This window comes from Dasypus novemcinctus, chromosome 8 (assembly GCF_030445035.2).
Source record: "Dasypus novemcinctus isolate mDasNov1 chromosome 8, mDasNov1.1.hap2, whole genome shotgun sequence".
Taxonomy (NCBI): Eukaryota; Metazoa; Chordata; class Mammalia; order Cingulata; family Dasypodidae; genus Dasypus; species Dasypus novemcinctus.
In genome coordinates this window covers 97,075,889-97,092,695 of record NC_080680.1, presented here as the reverse complement: position 1 = coordinate 97,092,695, position 16,807 = coordinate 97,075,889, and the positions used below count along the sequence as shown (strand labels likewise).

Here is a 16,807-nt window from a genome sequence, read left to right as displayed (position 1 = left end):
ACTGCCCGTGACGCATTACGCCCGCGCCGCCGCACCGCCCCATGACGTCACGACGTCGGCGCCGCCGACAGACGAGCCTTTCCCCAGTAGCCTGGGAGGTAACTGGTGAGTGACCTAGATTTCGCCCTTGAGGCGCGCGTGAGGTCTGGTTTCCAGAGACTCCCCGTATTCAAGGACTTTTGGGAGACCCCAGGTCCTGTCCACCGGCGATTGCGTTAGAGACCGGCTTGATCTTTAAGGCTGGAGATGGTACCTATTGCATCCGAACGAGTTTCACGGGATGGGGTCTGGGCCGGTTTCACCAGTTCCGAACTTAGAGGATGTGCGGGTGGGGGGGTGGGCTTACTAAATAACAGCCGCTATCACTTACTCAGTATACACTACTTGGCAGGAACATCTAATGGGGGTGGGTGTTATATTATCTCCCATGATGAAGAAACGGAAGTTCAGAGAGGTAACTTTACCAGGGTCACGCGGCTAGGAGGGTGTTGGAGCTCAAATTCAAACCCATGTCTCTTTGACTAGAACGCCTGAACTGTATTAATCAGTGCTCTATGCTATCCAGTGACAAAACAGCTGTCACTTCAATAGTTTCCCATTTACACAGTGCTTTTGCTGCTCTTAGCTCGTTTGCTCCACCCCTCAACTCCTCGTATCCCTGACGAAATAGTATTGTCATCTACATTTTACAGATGAGATTGAGTCCCAAGAGTTTGACTTGTCAGCAAGCGCTGGCACCAGAACTCTTTCCCACTCTCTTCTAGGTTTGGTGCTTCTTTCCTTTCACCCCACTCTATATTGCATTTTGTAGGAGATTTACAGTTGGAAAGGATGAAAACCTGGTCTGGCTGCTTTATTTTATAATGGAGAAAACAAAACCTAGGTAGGAGAAATGACTTGATACAAGCCAAAACGTAGTCAGTGGTAGAGTTGCCATTGCCACAAATAATTCTTAAATACAGGATAGTTATGGATCTTAAAGGGTGGTTGGCAGAGGGTGATAAAGTAGAAATATTGTAATCCCGACTTCCTCACTCCTAAGGAAAAATTCCTTCTTCTAGTGTTAAAGTTTCTCATCCTTCCTTTGGCCATACCAAGGACATAATATAGTCAGATACTGCAAATAACTTTACATCGCACTGAATTTAGAAAAAGAATGTGTCTCACTATTTCTGAGTGAAAATCTGGCAAACAGGGAGATAATGGAAGCAGTGTTGAAAAATAGAGTCAAGGCCTACTGCCTGAAGTTTGGATTCCAGTTCTAGTTCCAGCACTGTGACCCTGGATAAGGACTTAATCTTTCTGGACTTTTATTCATGTATTCATCATATTCAACATCTTCTGTGTAAAGGATGCAGCAGTGAAAAGACAGCATAAACCAGTCTTTATAGTCTTAAAGACTTATAAAGCAGATTAGACAATCAAATAATTATGCAAATATTAACTGATATTGTGAAAGTAAGTGCTGTGAGTGAGTATGGGGTGTTATGAAAATGGACTGCAGGAGACTTGACATAGTTGTGGTAAAAGTAGTCAAGGAAGGCTTCCCCTGAGGAAGTGATGGTTAAGCTGAAATCTGAAAGGAAAATGGAGATAAAGAGGTAGAAGAAGATCATTCAAACAGATTAAATAGTAGGGTTGAAGACCCTGGAGCAGAGAAGCATTTGAGGAAATTAAAGATAATTTTTAGTTTGTAAAATTTGAGTGCTAATCACTACTCTCTGGTTATTGCGAGAATCAAATGAGATAATACATGTGAAAATATTTTATATACAATAAAGGCCTGCATGTGTGCACATATGTTTTTAAAAATGTGCATATATGAGCTAATATACAGCTGGATTGGGAGGGGCTGCTGGGACACTAGATAAGCCAGGATGTTGCATTCATCATCTAGTTCTTAACAAAATCAAAATGCACCTATTGTGAAGAACAGGGAAATTCAAGTTTTGAGACCCTCAACTTTGGAAAAAGAATGTGTCTTCAAGTAATTTTTAAAAATATTTCAACAGTGTGCATGACATAATAGCTGCTATTTATTGCACACTTGCTGGATGCCAGGTGTTCTAAGTATTTTATATACATAGTGTAGTATAGTGGTTATGAGTGTACTCTGGAGCTCGACTGCTTGGATTCAAATCACGGGCAAATTATTGATCTCTCTATGTGTCTCTGTTTCCTTATCTGTAAAATGGGGATAATAATAGTACTTATTTCTTAGAGTTATCATGAGGCCCAAATGAGTTAAATTTATGTAAAGCACCTAGGATAGTTTCTGGCACATAGTTGTCACTCTACAAAGTGTTAGCTGTTGTTATTATTATTGCTATTTTTTTTAAAAGCTCATTAATATCACAATGATAAAGATATTGTGAAACTATGTTCAGAGAGGTTAAATGACCTACCCAGACTCACACATCTAATAAGTAGGAGAACTGAAATTCAAGTTCATAACTGCTTCCAAAGCTCAGGCACTTTCTCCTGCATTATATGATTAATTTTGTTGGATAATGGTTGGGCTTCCATAGCAGTTTTTTCCCCTCAACTTTAATTCTTCATCTGTGCAGAATAAGAGTTAATGTGCATGTCCTTAAGGCCAGTGGCCCAAGGGATTGCCCTTATTGAACTTCCACTTTGAAATTTCCTGACTTCTGTGCAATTAAAATTTATGCCTTCAGCATTTCAGCAATGTGGTTTATTTATAGAGTTGTCTTCCGTTTCACGTGTACTGGGTCTGCTTTTGGGTGCTGTGTTTTCTGTCAAAGGTTGTTTATTTCTAACCCATTTTGATTTCCTGTTGCTTTGTGGATATGTATTATGACCTGTAACAGGAACACCAGGAAATCTGTCTTAAATGGAGTAGCCAGGTTGAGATTATTAAAAAAAAAGAGCACACACATTATTACATAGCCATATTTGGATGTTAACTTGGGTTAGGCATTGACTATATTAGTAGGCAAAACGTTAGATATAGAAATCTCATTCAGAGCCAAACTTTTGTGAACAGTTCCGCCAAAATAGAGCGGGGTTATTAGTTTATGCCCTTAGACAGTGGCATAATCTCTTTGAGTCTCAGTTTCTACGTCTGTACTTTCTTTGTGGCATTATTAAAAGGATTAAATGAATATGGGTAAAGCAAGCAGTCTGTGCCTGACCTCAATACATAGTAGCTTTTGGTACTATTAAAGAAGAGGAAGAAATGATATCTTTCGTTTTTCATCCAGATCTGTTTTTCACTGACTTCATACATTGTTCACTGACATTGAGCATCCCTTCCTATTAAATATACCATCAGGAAAAATTATTTGCCTTTGTGCTACACATTTGCTTTTCTTTCTTTCTTTTTTTAAAGATAACAATGATTGCCACCATTTATTAAGAAGCTGCTCTATTTCAAGCACTGTCCTAGGCATTTTACATGCATTCACTATTTTAAGGACTCATTTTGCAGATGAGGAGTGTGACACCTAGACAAGAGTGAATTGCCCAAAGTGAAAGTTTACATCCAGCTCTTATTGACTCTGCTACCTTTGTATATCAGTAATGACATACAAGCTTTCTTTATTAGCTGTGTCTAACCTTGGCATTAAAGTCTTTGAAAAGAAAGGTGATAGATAACAAAGGTATCATTTTGGGGCTCCTACTGTCTGTCAGATACTTTGCCAAGGGTTATATGTTCATAACCTCATTTGTTCCTCATAATCCTAAGAAATAAGTAGTATTATCCTCATTTTATAGTTGAGGAAATCAAGGTGCAGAGAAATTATTTCAGGGGGCATTTAGATGGTGGAGTTGGGACTGGATTTCAAGTCTTCCTGACTGCAAAGCCCAGATTTCGTTCACTCCATTATATTGCATCAGAATTTTAGGATGGAAAAAAAATTTTTTTAATGAGGTGTGGAACTGATTTTCAAAGGTAGCAGCCTCTGGATGTCTGATGCTAATGGTTTTTATTTTTTACCTCAGTGATAGCCAGATTCCTGGCAGAAGCTATCAGTGCTACATTTGTTGGTTAGCTAAGATTGTGTTCCATCCTACAGGTAGCTGTAGGCTATAGAATCTCCACAATTTCTGAAGAAATATAATGTGTAACTTGTGTTAATGCAGAAGAAGGTGTCATGTTCCAGAGCTTTAATTCTGTAACACAGAAGACCTCAAACCATAGCCATGCTTTAGACTCATATTAAAGTACATTTAATTGTTAATCAGTATATAAGGAACCAAAGAAAATTTTAATTAAATGCTGTCCTGTGAATTTTCCAGTCCTTTAATGCCTTTTGAAATGACTTTCTTATTTAAAGTCTTCTTCCAGTGCTCTGTCTTCCATCTTTATAGTATAACCTTCTTAAGATTGTGTGTCCTTTCTCATATAAGGGTTTAATTAACATCACTGAGGTTTAAACTATTTCAGCATTCACTTAACTCTCTGCTCTTTGTATACTAAGGGGCTTTTTGGTACGGTGGAAAGAACATGGACTTTGGAATCCTATAGACTATGAACATGTAACTTAAATCTCTGAGTCGTCATCCTGTAAAATGGGGCTAATAATAATATTTCCTTGTAGGGCTGTTGGGAGGATTAGAGATAATGTGTTTAAATTGCTTAGCACAGAGCTCAGTTTATAGTAGTTGCTTCATAATTGATAGCTATTACTTTCTGAAGCTATGATATGATCTTTTTTACTTGGATCTTTCTTTTTGTATTATTCTTTTAGTGGATACTCACAAAGATTGTTTTCATTCATGGCCTTGGGATTAAGGTGCTTCCGCTTGGCCCATCCTGCCTTTCACAACTCCTTTGCAGCCTTGATTAGACCTGTTTCAGAAGTTACACTGAAGACAGTGAGTGGAAGACAAAATAACCAAAGGCAGTATGTGGCCTATCAAGCTTTACCAGTCCGCCATTTTGCTACCAAGAAAGCCAAAGGTAAGACCTTTTCCCTCTCCCTCTCCTTTCTTATGTTCAACCCTTGAATTATCACGGTCAGAAGGGATCTCATGGATGGTGCTGAATTTCTCCCCTTGCCTGCATGAGAAAATGATGCCTCAGGTAGTTCATTGATTAGCTTGAAAGGGTACAGTGACAGTGGTGACTTTAGAACTTAGGACCTGTTTTCACATTACCATGCTATCTCCTTATTTGATCTCTTTGTGATTCAGAAAATGCCTAATTTCTTTCTTTTAGTAAATTAGAACAATTTAGAATTCAGGCTATTTAGAATTGTAAGTGCCAAGCAAACCAGAATGCTTATGGCAGGGATCAGTACATTCTTTCCTGAGAGGAAGATCTATGTTAGGAGTGAAATTAAAACCAGGAGCTTATTGGGTGATAGGGCAATTAGAGCTATGGATTTAGATGGATGATCTTAATGGCTTGTGTCATCTAAGAATAAGACTTTGATGTACCGAGGATTTTGGCTTAAATGTCACATCCTCAGGGAAGCCTTTCCTGACCTCTTAGACTAGATCAGGTCCTCTGTTATATGTATTTGTGCAAACTGTTTTACCTTTGATGTACTTAGCACAGCACTAATTAATTAACTAGTAATTATTTGTAAGATTGATTGTTGTTTGCTGTCTGCTTGATGGACTTTAAGAAGATAGAGTTTGTGTCTTGTATTTTTAAGATTTGTTTTATTTATTTATCTCCCCCCACCTCCTCTTTTTTTGCACTTTCTGTGTCTTTTTGTCTTCTTTGTTTCTTTAAGAGACTCTAGGAACCGAACCCAGAACCTCCGATGTGGGAGGGAGGTGCCTAATTGCTTAAGCCACCTCCGTTCCTAGCTTTGTTAGTCTTTGGTTATGTTTTCCCTCTTGTGTCTCTTCTTGCATCATTATATTGTGTCAGCTTGCTGCACCTGCCCATCGCTCCAGCTTGCCATCTTGCTTGTCCTCTTTCGGAGCCACCAGGAACCTCTGCTCCCTGCCTTGTTATATCTCCTATTATGTTTGTCTTTTTGTGTCTCTTGTTGTGTCAGCTTGCTGCACCTGCCTGTTGTGCTAGCTTGATGTCTTCTTTAGGAGGCACCAGGAACCAAACCACAGACTTCCCATGTGGTAGGTGGGAACCTAGTTGCTTGAACCACATCTGCTTCCCCATGTCTTTTTTATTTAGCACCTAACACAGTGCCTGACATTTTTGTTAAATGAATAAATGAGTGACAGAAAATTGCCAAGTAGACCAGCAATTTGTAATCGTGGCTCAGGAAGTCCATTCCCAAAAATGGTGCTACAAGTATGCTGCTGAATATTTTCCCTTACTGACTCTTATTTTCTGGTGTCATGCAGACTTTTCCCATTCTGTTAATAGGAAAATTAACAAATTGCCAAAAGAGCAGTAAATCTTAGAAGACTTATATTCTTTTAATAATGATAAGAGTAATACCTTTTGATTTGTGTGTTGCAGTATTTTTAAGAAACTATTCACATTTACTAATTTGATCCTTATAGCTATCCATTAAAATAATTATAGTTATCTAGTGAAGAAATTTGTAATTACCTAGTGAAGCACAGACCTCACCAATTTTCAAATGAGGAAACAGGTACATTTGTAAGAAATTTGCCTATAGTCATGTCTAATTAGTGTTTGGACTGGAAACTTGGGGCTCCTGCAGACTTTTAGTGCGGTAGGCATTAATTACAATTGTGTAGGTAGGATCTTTTCATATTTTATTGACTATTCAGTTTTTCTCTTCTTTGGTAGCCTCTTAAAAAAGTCCTAGAAGAAAAGGTAGGGAAGCATCTTCAGGGCCCTGTATTACACAATGGTTTCTTAGACTTTATACCCAAAGCACAAGCAATAAAAAATTGATAAATGGGACCTCATCACAATGAAAAACTTTTATGCATGGAAGAATTTTATCATGAAAATAGAAAGACAGCCTACTCAATGGGAGAAAATATTTGGAACCCACATATCTGATAGGGTCTAATATCCAGAATATATAAAGAAATCCTACCACTCAACAATAAAAAGACAACCCATTTAAAAATGGGCAAAAGACTTGATGAATAGACATATCTCTGAAGAAGATATCCAAATGACCAACAGGCACATGAAAAAATGCTCAGTATCTTTAGCTGTTAGGGAAATTCATGTCAAAACTATAGTGAGATGCCATTTTACAACCACTAGAAATGGCTACTATTTTAAAAATGGGAAATATATAAGCATTGGAGAGGATGTGGAGAAATAGGAATATTCAAGCATTGTTGGTGGGAATGTAAAATGGTATTGTCACCATGGAAGACAGTTTGGTGGTTCATCAGAAAGTTAAGTAAAGAATTACCATGTGGCCTGGCAATCCCACTTCTAGGTATAAACCCAAAAGAATTGAAAGCAGGGATTTGACCAGATGTTTGCACACTGATGTTCATAGTGGCATTATTCATAATTGCCACAAGGTGGAAACAACCCAAGTGCCTGTCAGCTGATGAATGAATAAACAAAATGTGGTAAATAAATACATTGGAATATTATTCAGCCATAAAAAGGACTGAAGTTCTGATACATGTGACAATATGAATGAACTTTGAAGATGTTATGTTGAGTGAAATAAGTCGGACACAAAAGAACAAATATAAGATTTCAATGATATGAAGTAATTAGAATAAGCAAACTCAGAATCTAGAATATAAGTTATAAACTCTAGAATTTTGGGATAGGGGAGGAAGTGGTAAGTTAATGCTGAAATTGTACAGAATTGCTATTTGGGTTGGTTGTAAAGTTTTGGTAGTGGATGGTGTTGATGGTAGTACAGCATTGTGAATGTAATTAATAGCACTGAATTATATATTTGATTATGGTTAAAGGGGGAAATTAAAGTTTTATATATGCTACTAGAATAAAAAACCAACAACACATAGGACTGTGCAATAGCAACAGTAAACCCTATTGTAAATGATGGACTATAGTTAATAATAAAATTATAAAAATGTTCTTTCATGAATTGTTCCCACATTGATGCAAGGTGATAATAATAAAGTGTAGGTAGAAACTCTGTTTTATGCATGATTTTTCTGTAAACCTCCAACTTCTCTAATAAAATGCTAATAAAAAAAGTCAGGTGCTTGACTTTTTATTTTAGGTTTATTGATATCTTTCTAAATAATGGATGCCAGTCCTTGGTTGATTATATGTGTTATATGTATCTGCTTTGCTTTGTTACTTTGTGTGGTGGTTTGGAGCTGTGTGTACCCAGAGAAATACTTCCTTAAACTTAATCCATTCCTGATAGTGTGAATCCATTATAAGTAGAAACTTTTGATGAGGTTACTTCTGTTAAGATTTGACCCAACCCAGTCAGGATGGGTTAATCTTATTACTGAAGTCCTTTATAAGTGGAATGAAATTCAGACAGAATTTCGCTTTCACAGAGGGAGCATCCAGAAACTGAACATCAACAGAACCTGGAAGAGAAAGGAGAGATCATGAGAAGCTGCTATGTGCCTTGCCATATGACAAGCTAAGAACCAAGGATCTCGATTAGTCAGCCCCGGAAGGGCACAGTCTTTGGGGGAGAAAGCATAGCCTTGATGATGCCTTGATTTGAACTTCTGTCTTAGCCTCAAAACCACGACCTAATAAATTCCAATAAATCTGTTTCTTGGTATTTGCGTGACATACAGCCAGGGAAACTAAAAGCAGATTTTGGTACCAGGAATAGTATGCTGTTAATTGCAAGTACAAAATGTGGAAAGGGCTTTGGAATTGGGTAATGGGTAGAGGCTGAGATAATTGGTAGAAAAAGTCAAATTTATTTGAAGAGACTCTTGGTAGAAAGATAGATGCTAATGATACTTCCAATAAGGCTTTTTAGCAGGGAATGATTGTGTTATTGAAAACTGGAAGAAAGGCAATCCTTACTTTAAAGTGGCAGAGACCTTGGCAAAATTGAGTTCTGTTGTCAGATGGAAGGGAACTTGGATATTTAGCTGAGGAGATTTCGAAACTAAGTGTGGAAAGTACAGCTTGGTTTCTCCTTGAAGCTTATAGTAAAATGCAAGTGGAAAGGGATAGGCTGAGAACTGAATGCTTGGACACAAAGAAACCAGGAATTGATGATTTGGAAAATTCTGAGCTTCTGGAAGCAAATCCCCAGAGAATAGTGCTTCGTGTGAGAATTTAACTCTTTTCCCCACTTCAGGGGAAGTCAAGACGGGATCTATGGAAAGCCCTTTTGTCTGATGGTTTGGACCCTTGTGAATTACATGCAAAGATGACAAGTTTTTTGTTTTGTTTTGTTTTTGAGAGAGATTTTTATGAGTGGAACCTTTTCCAGTCTGAACTGAAAGGGACAGAGAAGTGACAAACTGAAGGAAGGATGACTTCAAGGGCAGAACCATGGAAGCTAAAATCTGGAATGAAGAGAAATCTTTGGACCAAGAGAGTGGGCCCACCCATGTGTGTGGAAAGGGCAGATCTGCCCTTGTACTTTAGGGGGACAGATCATCTTCCCCAGCAGTTGGAAGGGGCAGGTCTTTCCTTTGTTCAGGGAAAGTGCTGCCATCCCACTAATCAGGATGATGGGACCTGTGCTCCAGGTTTGTAGAGAGCTTGGTCACCACCCCATGCTTGCAGAGGATGAGGTCTATGTCCTGGCATTTGTGTAGAGCCTACCTGCCTTCCTGATGATTAGACAGGATGGTCCCTATTTCCTGGTGTCAGTGGAGAACTTGGCCACTGTCCGGCTGTTTATAGAGAGGGTGGAGCCTTCACCCAGTGTTTGGGGAGAGCAGAGCCATTGAGCAAGCACTTGGAATGGGTGGGGCTGCTATTCCATCAGGCCTGGAGGACAAAAACCTCAATCACACAAATAATTGTGTAACTCAGACCTTGAAATCTAATAGAATTTGCCCCTCTGGGCAGGGACCCCTGATCCCTGATTTCCTTCCAATTTCTCCTTATTGGATGGTTGTCCTGTGCCTGTCCCTCCATTGTATTGAAATCTGCATTGGAAGCAGATAACTTGTTTAGATTTCACAGGTCCACAGACCTAAGGGAAATTATTCCATAGGACAGGCCACACCTATAAGTGATTTTGAAGAGACTTTATATTTAGAATATTACTGAAATGACTTAAGGCTTTTGAGATGTTGTAATGGAATGAATGTATTTTGCATGTAGTGAAAACATGTCTTTTGGGAGTCCTGAGAGGGTGGAATGTAATGGTTTGGATCTGTAGGTATCTCAGAAAAACATGTTCTTAAACCTAATGCATTCCTGTGGGTAAGACCCTATTGTAAGTAGAATCTTTTGATGAATTTACTTCTGTTAAGGTGTGACCCAACCTAATCAGAATGGGTCTTAATCCTATTACTAGAGTCCTTTATAAGTAGAATGAAATCCAGACAGAGAGAGGAAACCACAGAGGGAGAGGCCAGAAGCTGAACATCAACCGAACCTGGAAGAGAAGGGAGAGACTAGGAGAAGCCACAATGTGCCTTGACACATGACAAGCTAAGGGCCAAGGATCTCTAGCAGCCAGCCTCAGACTGCCACAGTCTTTGGGGGAGAAAGCATAGCCTTGATGATGCCTTGATTTGATGTTCTATCAAAACCATGAGCTAATGAATTCCCATTGTGTAATCTAACCCATTTCGTATTTCCTTGAGCAGATCAGGAAGCAAAAACCTTTTTTTTAATGGTATCTTTTTGAATGTGAATTTTTAATGTAGGTCATATTTATTAATTTTTTAAAATGTTTGTGCTTTTTAATGACTTTTTAAAAAGAAATTCTTCCCTGTTCCAAAGTCTTATTCTTCTGTATTTTCTTCAAAACATTTGCTCTTAACTTTTGGGTTTTTAATCCATATGGAATTTATTTCTGAATGTGGTGTGAGGTAGGGGCTGTAATTTCATGTTTCTTTTTGTTATGGATAATAAGTTGTGTCAACACTTACTGAATAATTCAGCCTTCATTCCCAGATTTGCAGTGCTCCTTCTAGCATATGTTGAATCTATTTATATATATATATATATATATATATATATATATATATATATATATATACCTTTTTTTCTGAGCTCTTGGTTTTGTTGGAATACTTATCTCTCCCTGCACTAAATTCTTTACTGCCTGAATTACTGTCATAGTCTTGAATTGAGTGGGACAAATCTTTACCTGCACTGTATATACAGTTTTTCTTTTTTTTCTTCTTTTATGAAATTTATGAACATATTATGAAGTTTTTTCAATGAAAACCTTTCATGGTTCTTTGATCATGTTTATTTCGGGTATCATTGTTTTTGTCACTTATGTAAATAATATATATATTTTAAAGTAAATTTTTAAGGTAACATATTTACAGAAAATTGTACACAGTGAATTTTCACAAATAAACACAACCATGTAACATCTTCCAGATCAAGAAATACAACATCGAGGAGCAGATGTAGCTCCTGCTGAGTGACTGCTTCCTATATACAAGGTCTCAGGTTCGGTCCCCAGTACTTCCTAAAAACAAACAAACCAACTATTATTGGGGAGTAGCTGTAGCTCAGTGGTTGAACACCTGCCTCTAATGTATGAGGTCCTGGGTTCAATCCCCATTACCTCCACAAAAAAAAAAGGAAAGGAAGAAATAGAACATCACTTGTACTCCATCATGTCCCTTTCAGTTATTACCCTCCAAGAGATAACCTACTACATTGACTTAATTTTACTTTTTTTTTTTCAAATTTTATTTTTTTAAATTTATTTCTCTCCCCTCCCCCCCACCCCCTCAGTTGTCTGCTCTCTCTGTCCATTCACTGTGTGTTCTTCTGTGTCTGCTTATATTCTTGTCAGTAGCACCGGGAATCTGTGTTTCTTTTTGTTGCCTCATCTGCTGCGTCAGCTCTCTGTGTGTGAGGCACCACTCCTGGGCAGGCTGCACCTTCCCTTGCGTGGGGCAGCTCTCCTTGCGGGTGCACTTCTTGTGCGTGGGCTCTCCCATGTGGGGGGCACCCCTGCGTCGCACGGCACTCCTTGCACACATCAGCACTGCGCATGGGCCAGCTCACCACATGGGTCAAGAGGCCCTGGGTTTGAACCCTGGACCTCCCATGTGGCAGGCAGATGCTCTATCCGTTGAGCCAAGTCCGCTTCCCTAATTTTACTCTTTTTGAACTCGGATTTGTCTTGCTCTTTTTGATAACCTACCTTTGAGATTTATCCATGTTGTTGCATGTTGCAGTTGCTTGTGCATTTTTATTTCTTTATAATACTCTACTGAATAAAAATACTACAATTTATGTATCCATTCTGCAGTTGATGGACATTTGGGTTGTTTCCAATTTTGAGCTATAACAAATAATGCTGCCATGAACATTCTTGTGCATATGTTTGGTGTATATATGTATACATTTCTGTTGGGTATATGCCTGGAGGTGGGATTGCTGAGTCTTAAGGTAAGCATATGTTCTGTTTTAGTACATTTTCCAAAATGTCAATTTGCACTCCTACCAAAAGTATTTTAACTTTGTTTGCTCCGCATACCTGCCAGCACTTGGTATTGTCAGTCTAAGTGGGTCTGTAGTTGTAGCTCGTTGTGATTTTAATTCGTAGTTATTTCCTTGATGAATAATGATATTGAGCACTTTTCATATACTTATCGGCTATTTGGATATCCTCTTTCTAGTGTTTTGCCCATTTAAAAAAATCGTTTGTAGGAGTTTTTAATATATACTAAATACAAGGCTTCTGCTATGTATATGTATTGCAGATGTCATCTTCCACTCTGCAGCTTACTTTCTCAATCTCTTTATGGTGTTTTTTAAGAAGAAAAGTTCTTGATTTTTAGTGTAGTTCAGTTTATCTTTTCCTTTATGGCCGGTGCTTTTTTTTTCTTTTTCCTTTTTTTCCTAATTAGGAAACTTTTCCCTATCTTGAGGTCATGAATATATTCTACTGTATTATCTTATAGAAGATTTATTGCTTTAAATCTTATCTTTTTAAAAATTGTTTTATTTCATTTTTGGTAAATAGTAACACTGTTGATTATTATATATTGATCTTATATTTAGCAACCTTGATACATTAGTGCTATTATTTTTATTTTTATTTATTTATTTCTCCCCTCCCCCCCACCCCAATTGTCTGTTCTCTGTGTCTATTTGCTGCATCTTGTTTCTTTGTCCGCTTCTGTTGTTGTCAGCAGCGTGGGAAGCTGTGTCTCTTTTTGTTGAGTCATCTTGTTGTGTCAGCTCTTTGTGTGGGCGGCGCCATTCTTAGGCAGGCTGCACTTTCTTTCGCGCTGGGCAGCTCTCTTTATGGGGCGCACTCCTTGCGCGTGGGGCTCCCCTACGCGAGGGACACCCCTGTGTGGCAGGCACTCCTTGCGCGCATCAGCATTGCACATGAGCCAGCTCCACATGGGTCAAGGAGGCCCCGGGTTTGAACCACGGACCTCCCATGTGGTAGTTGGACGCCCTAACCACTGGGCCAAGTTCGCCGCCCAGTGCTATTATTTTTAAATGTTTGTATATTCTTTTGGATTTTCTAGATAGACAATTATTTACCTACAAATAGTGATAGTTATGATTTTCCCTTTCTAATCCATATACCTTTTATTTCCTTTTTTTTTTCCTTTGTTGGCTAAGAACTCTAGAATAATTTGAATAAAGTGATTGGTAATAGCTTGCATCCTTGTTTTTTTCTTGACTTTATAGTGAACACTTTATGTTAACATCAGGAATTATGTTTTTTGGCAGACTCTTAAGTAAATATTGTCTCTATTTTGCTAAGAGTTTTTGTTTTGATGGGTATTAAATTCCTATCGTGTATGTGAGTACACTTTAAAAAGCTTCAATTTCTTTAAGATTATGAGACTTCTTAGATTTCCTCTTTTTTCAGTTTGTTTTAGCAAGTTATATGTTTTTGGAGAATTTTTCATTTTTACTACAGTTTCAAAATTGTTGCATAAACTTTCTGTGATTGTCTCAAGATTATTAACATTTCTATTGTTTTAGTAAGTGTCCCCTTTATCTTTCTTCTTATTACCAATTTTTGTCTAATCCCTTCTTTTCTCAACTTTTCTTGACTGAGATTTGTCAGTTTTATAAGTCTTTTTTGAAAAGAGCTTTTAGTTTTGTCAATCTTTTCTCCTTGGTTTTATTGATTTCTGATTTTTATTGTTTACTTTCTTCTCTGTTCTTGTTCTTTTTATATTCTCTTGAGTTGGACAGATTTGGAATTGGAATTAATTAGTTTTCAACCTTTGTTCTTTTCTTATAAGCATTTAAAGCTATAAATTTCTATCTAAATACAACTTCAGGTGCTTCCTACACGTTTTTGATATAGAATATTTTTACTATTGTCTTTTCTAAATTTTAAAAAATTTCCATTTACTTTTTCCATTAGTCCATGAGTTATTTAAGAGTTGTTTTAAAATTTTCAGACATATGGTTTTATTGGGGTTAACTTAATGCCACTGTAGTCAGAACACATGTTTTATATGATATAACTTCTTTAATATTTTTGTTGAGATTTGCTTTGTGGAATAGAATGTGGTCATTTTATACAAAGGTTCAAGTATGCTTGAGAAGAGTATACGTATTCTTATTCTTGGGTGCATGGTTCTCTATATGTTTGTTAGATTGTTGGTTAATCGTGCTGATCAAATTTTCTATTTACTTTTTTTATTTGCTTAATTGATTAATTATCAGAGGTATAGTAAAATCCCCTAGTTTGTGGATTTGTTTCTCATTTTAATTTTGTTAATTTCGAGGCTGTATTATTGGGTTTATTTAAACTCAGAATTATATTTTTTCTTGTGAATTATTTGTATTATCGTTATGAAGTGTCCCTCATTTTTAATTATGAGTTTTGCCTTAAAATCAATTTTGATAAATAATATAACTACGTTAGCTTTTTTTGGTTAGTATTTTCCAGAGTTATCACTTTTCCATCCCTATATATATTCAATTTTTTGTGATCTTATGTTTTTTGAAAAAACCTTTTGTAAATTGAATATGGCTGGATTAAAAAAATCTTATTGAGAAACTCTTGCTTCACTCAATATGGTGTCCTCCCGGTTCATCCATGTTGTCATATGCTTTACCACTTCATTTCTTCTGACAGCTGCTTAATATCCCATTGTATGAATACACCACAGTTGGTTTATCCATTCATCTGTTGATGCGCACCTGGGTTGTTTCCAACTTTTGGCAATCATGAATAATGCCGCTATGAACATCAGTGCACAGGTGTCTGTGTCACTGCTGTCAGTTCTTCTGGGTATATACCCAGTGGTGGTATTGCAGGGTCATGTGGCAAGTCAATATTCGTCTTCTTTAGGAACTGCCCAACAGCTCTTCACAGTGGCATTTGCATCAATAAGTGTTCCTATCTCTCTATGTCCTCTCCAATACCTGTAGTTATCTGTCTTTTTAATAGTGACCATTCTAATAGGTGTGAAATGATATCTTATTGTAGTTTTGATTTGCGTTTCCCTAATCATTAGTGATGTTGAGCATTTCTTCATGTGTTTTTTTTTTTTTTTTTTTCTTTTCCCATTTGTACTTCTTTGGACAAATGTCTATTCAAGTCTTTTGCCCATTTTCTAATTGGGTTGTAAACCACCACCTTGAAGATTTTTCCCTACATTTTCTTCTAGTAGTTTTATGGTCCTGGCTTTTATATTTAGGTCTTTGATCCATTTTGAGTGGATTCTTGTACAGGGAGTGAGATAGGGGTCCTCTTTCATTCTTGTGGTTATAGATTTCCAGTTGTCCAAGCACCGTTTGTTAAAGAGACTGTTTTGTCCTGTTAACATTAACTTGGTAGGTTTGTCAAAAACCAGTTGACTGTATAGGTGAAAGTTTATTTCTGGATTCTCAATTCTATTCCACTGATTGATGTGTCTATCTTTATGTCAGTACCATGCTGATTTGACCACTGTAACTTTGTAATATGCTTCAAAATCAGGCAGTAAAATTCTTCCAATGTTGCTCTTCTTTTTTAGAATGCTTTTGGCTATTCAGGTGTGCTCTCCCTTCCAAATGAATTTGGTAGTTACATTTTTTAATTCTGTAAAGTAAGCTGTTGAGATTTTGATTGGTATTGCATTGAATCAGTTTGTGTAAGATTGACATCTTCATGGTATTTATTTTTCATATGCCCTTTATCATATTGAAGAATTTTCCTTCTATTTCTATCTTTTGAAGTGTTCTTTATCAAAAAAGTATGCTGGATTTTGTCAAATGCCTTTTCTGTATTGATTGAGATGATCATGTTAGTTTTTTTCCTTCAATTAGTTAGTGTATTACATTGATTGATTTTCTTATGTTGAACCAGCCTTGCATACGAGGAATAAATCCCACTTGGTCATGATGTATAAGTCTTTTGATATGCTGTTGGATTTGATTTGCAAGTATTTTGTTGAAAATTTTTGTATCTATGTTTGTTAGAGAGATTGGTCTGTAATTTTTTTTGTAGTATATTTATCTGGCTTTCATATTAGGGTGATGTTGGCTTCATAAAATGTGTTGGGTAATTTTCCCTCCTCTTCAATTTTTTGGAAGAGTTTAAACAGGATTAAAGTGTTAATTCTTTTTGCAATGCTTCCTAGAATTCACCTGTGAAGCCATCTGGTCCTGGACTTGCTTTGCTGGGAGATTTTTGATGACAGATTCAACCTCTTTAAATGTGCTTGGTTTGTTACATTCTTTTTTTTTTTTTTTTTAAGATTTATTTATTTATCCCCCCCTTGCTGCATGCCCGCTGTCTGCTCTCTGTGTCCATTTGCTGCACGCTCCTCTGCATCTGCTTGTCTCCCTTTGTTGCATCATCTTGCTGTGCCAGCTCTTCGCAGGTGCGGGCCATCA

The 16,807-nt window shown here is 37.2% G+C and overlaps 1 protein-coding gene across 3 annotated transcripts in view; it reads left to right on the top strand.

Moving 5' to 3' along the window:
* The first annotated feature begins 21 nt into the window (after positions 1 to 21).
* MRRF (mitochondrial ribosome recycling factor) overlaps positions 22 to 16,807 on the top strand; it is a 72,012-nt gene continuing 55,226 nt past the window's right edge. Inside the window, exons 1-2 of one of the 3 annotated variants that reach the window (XM_004453901.4) lie at positions 22 to 105; positions 4,716 to 4,927. In XM_004453901.4, coding sequence (XP_004453958.1) covers positions 4,744 to 4,927 — 184 coding nt within the window. In that variant the 5' untranslated portion in view covers positions 22 to 105; positions 4,716 to 4,743. Of the gene's footprint in view, positions 250 to 4,715; positions 4,928 to 16,807 lie in introns of all 3 variants that reach the window. The other 2 variants (XM_071217020.1, XM_004453902.4) reach the window with 2 other exon arrangements.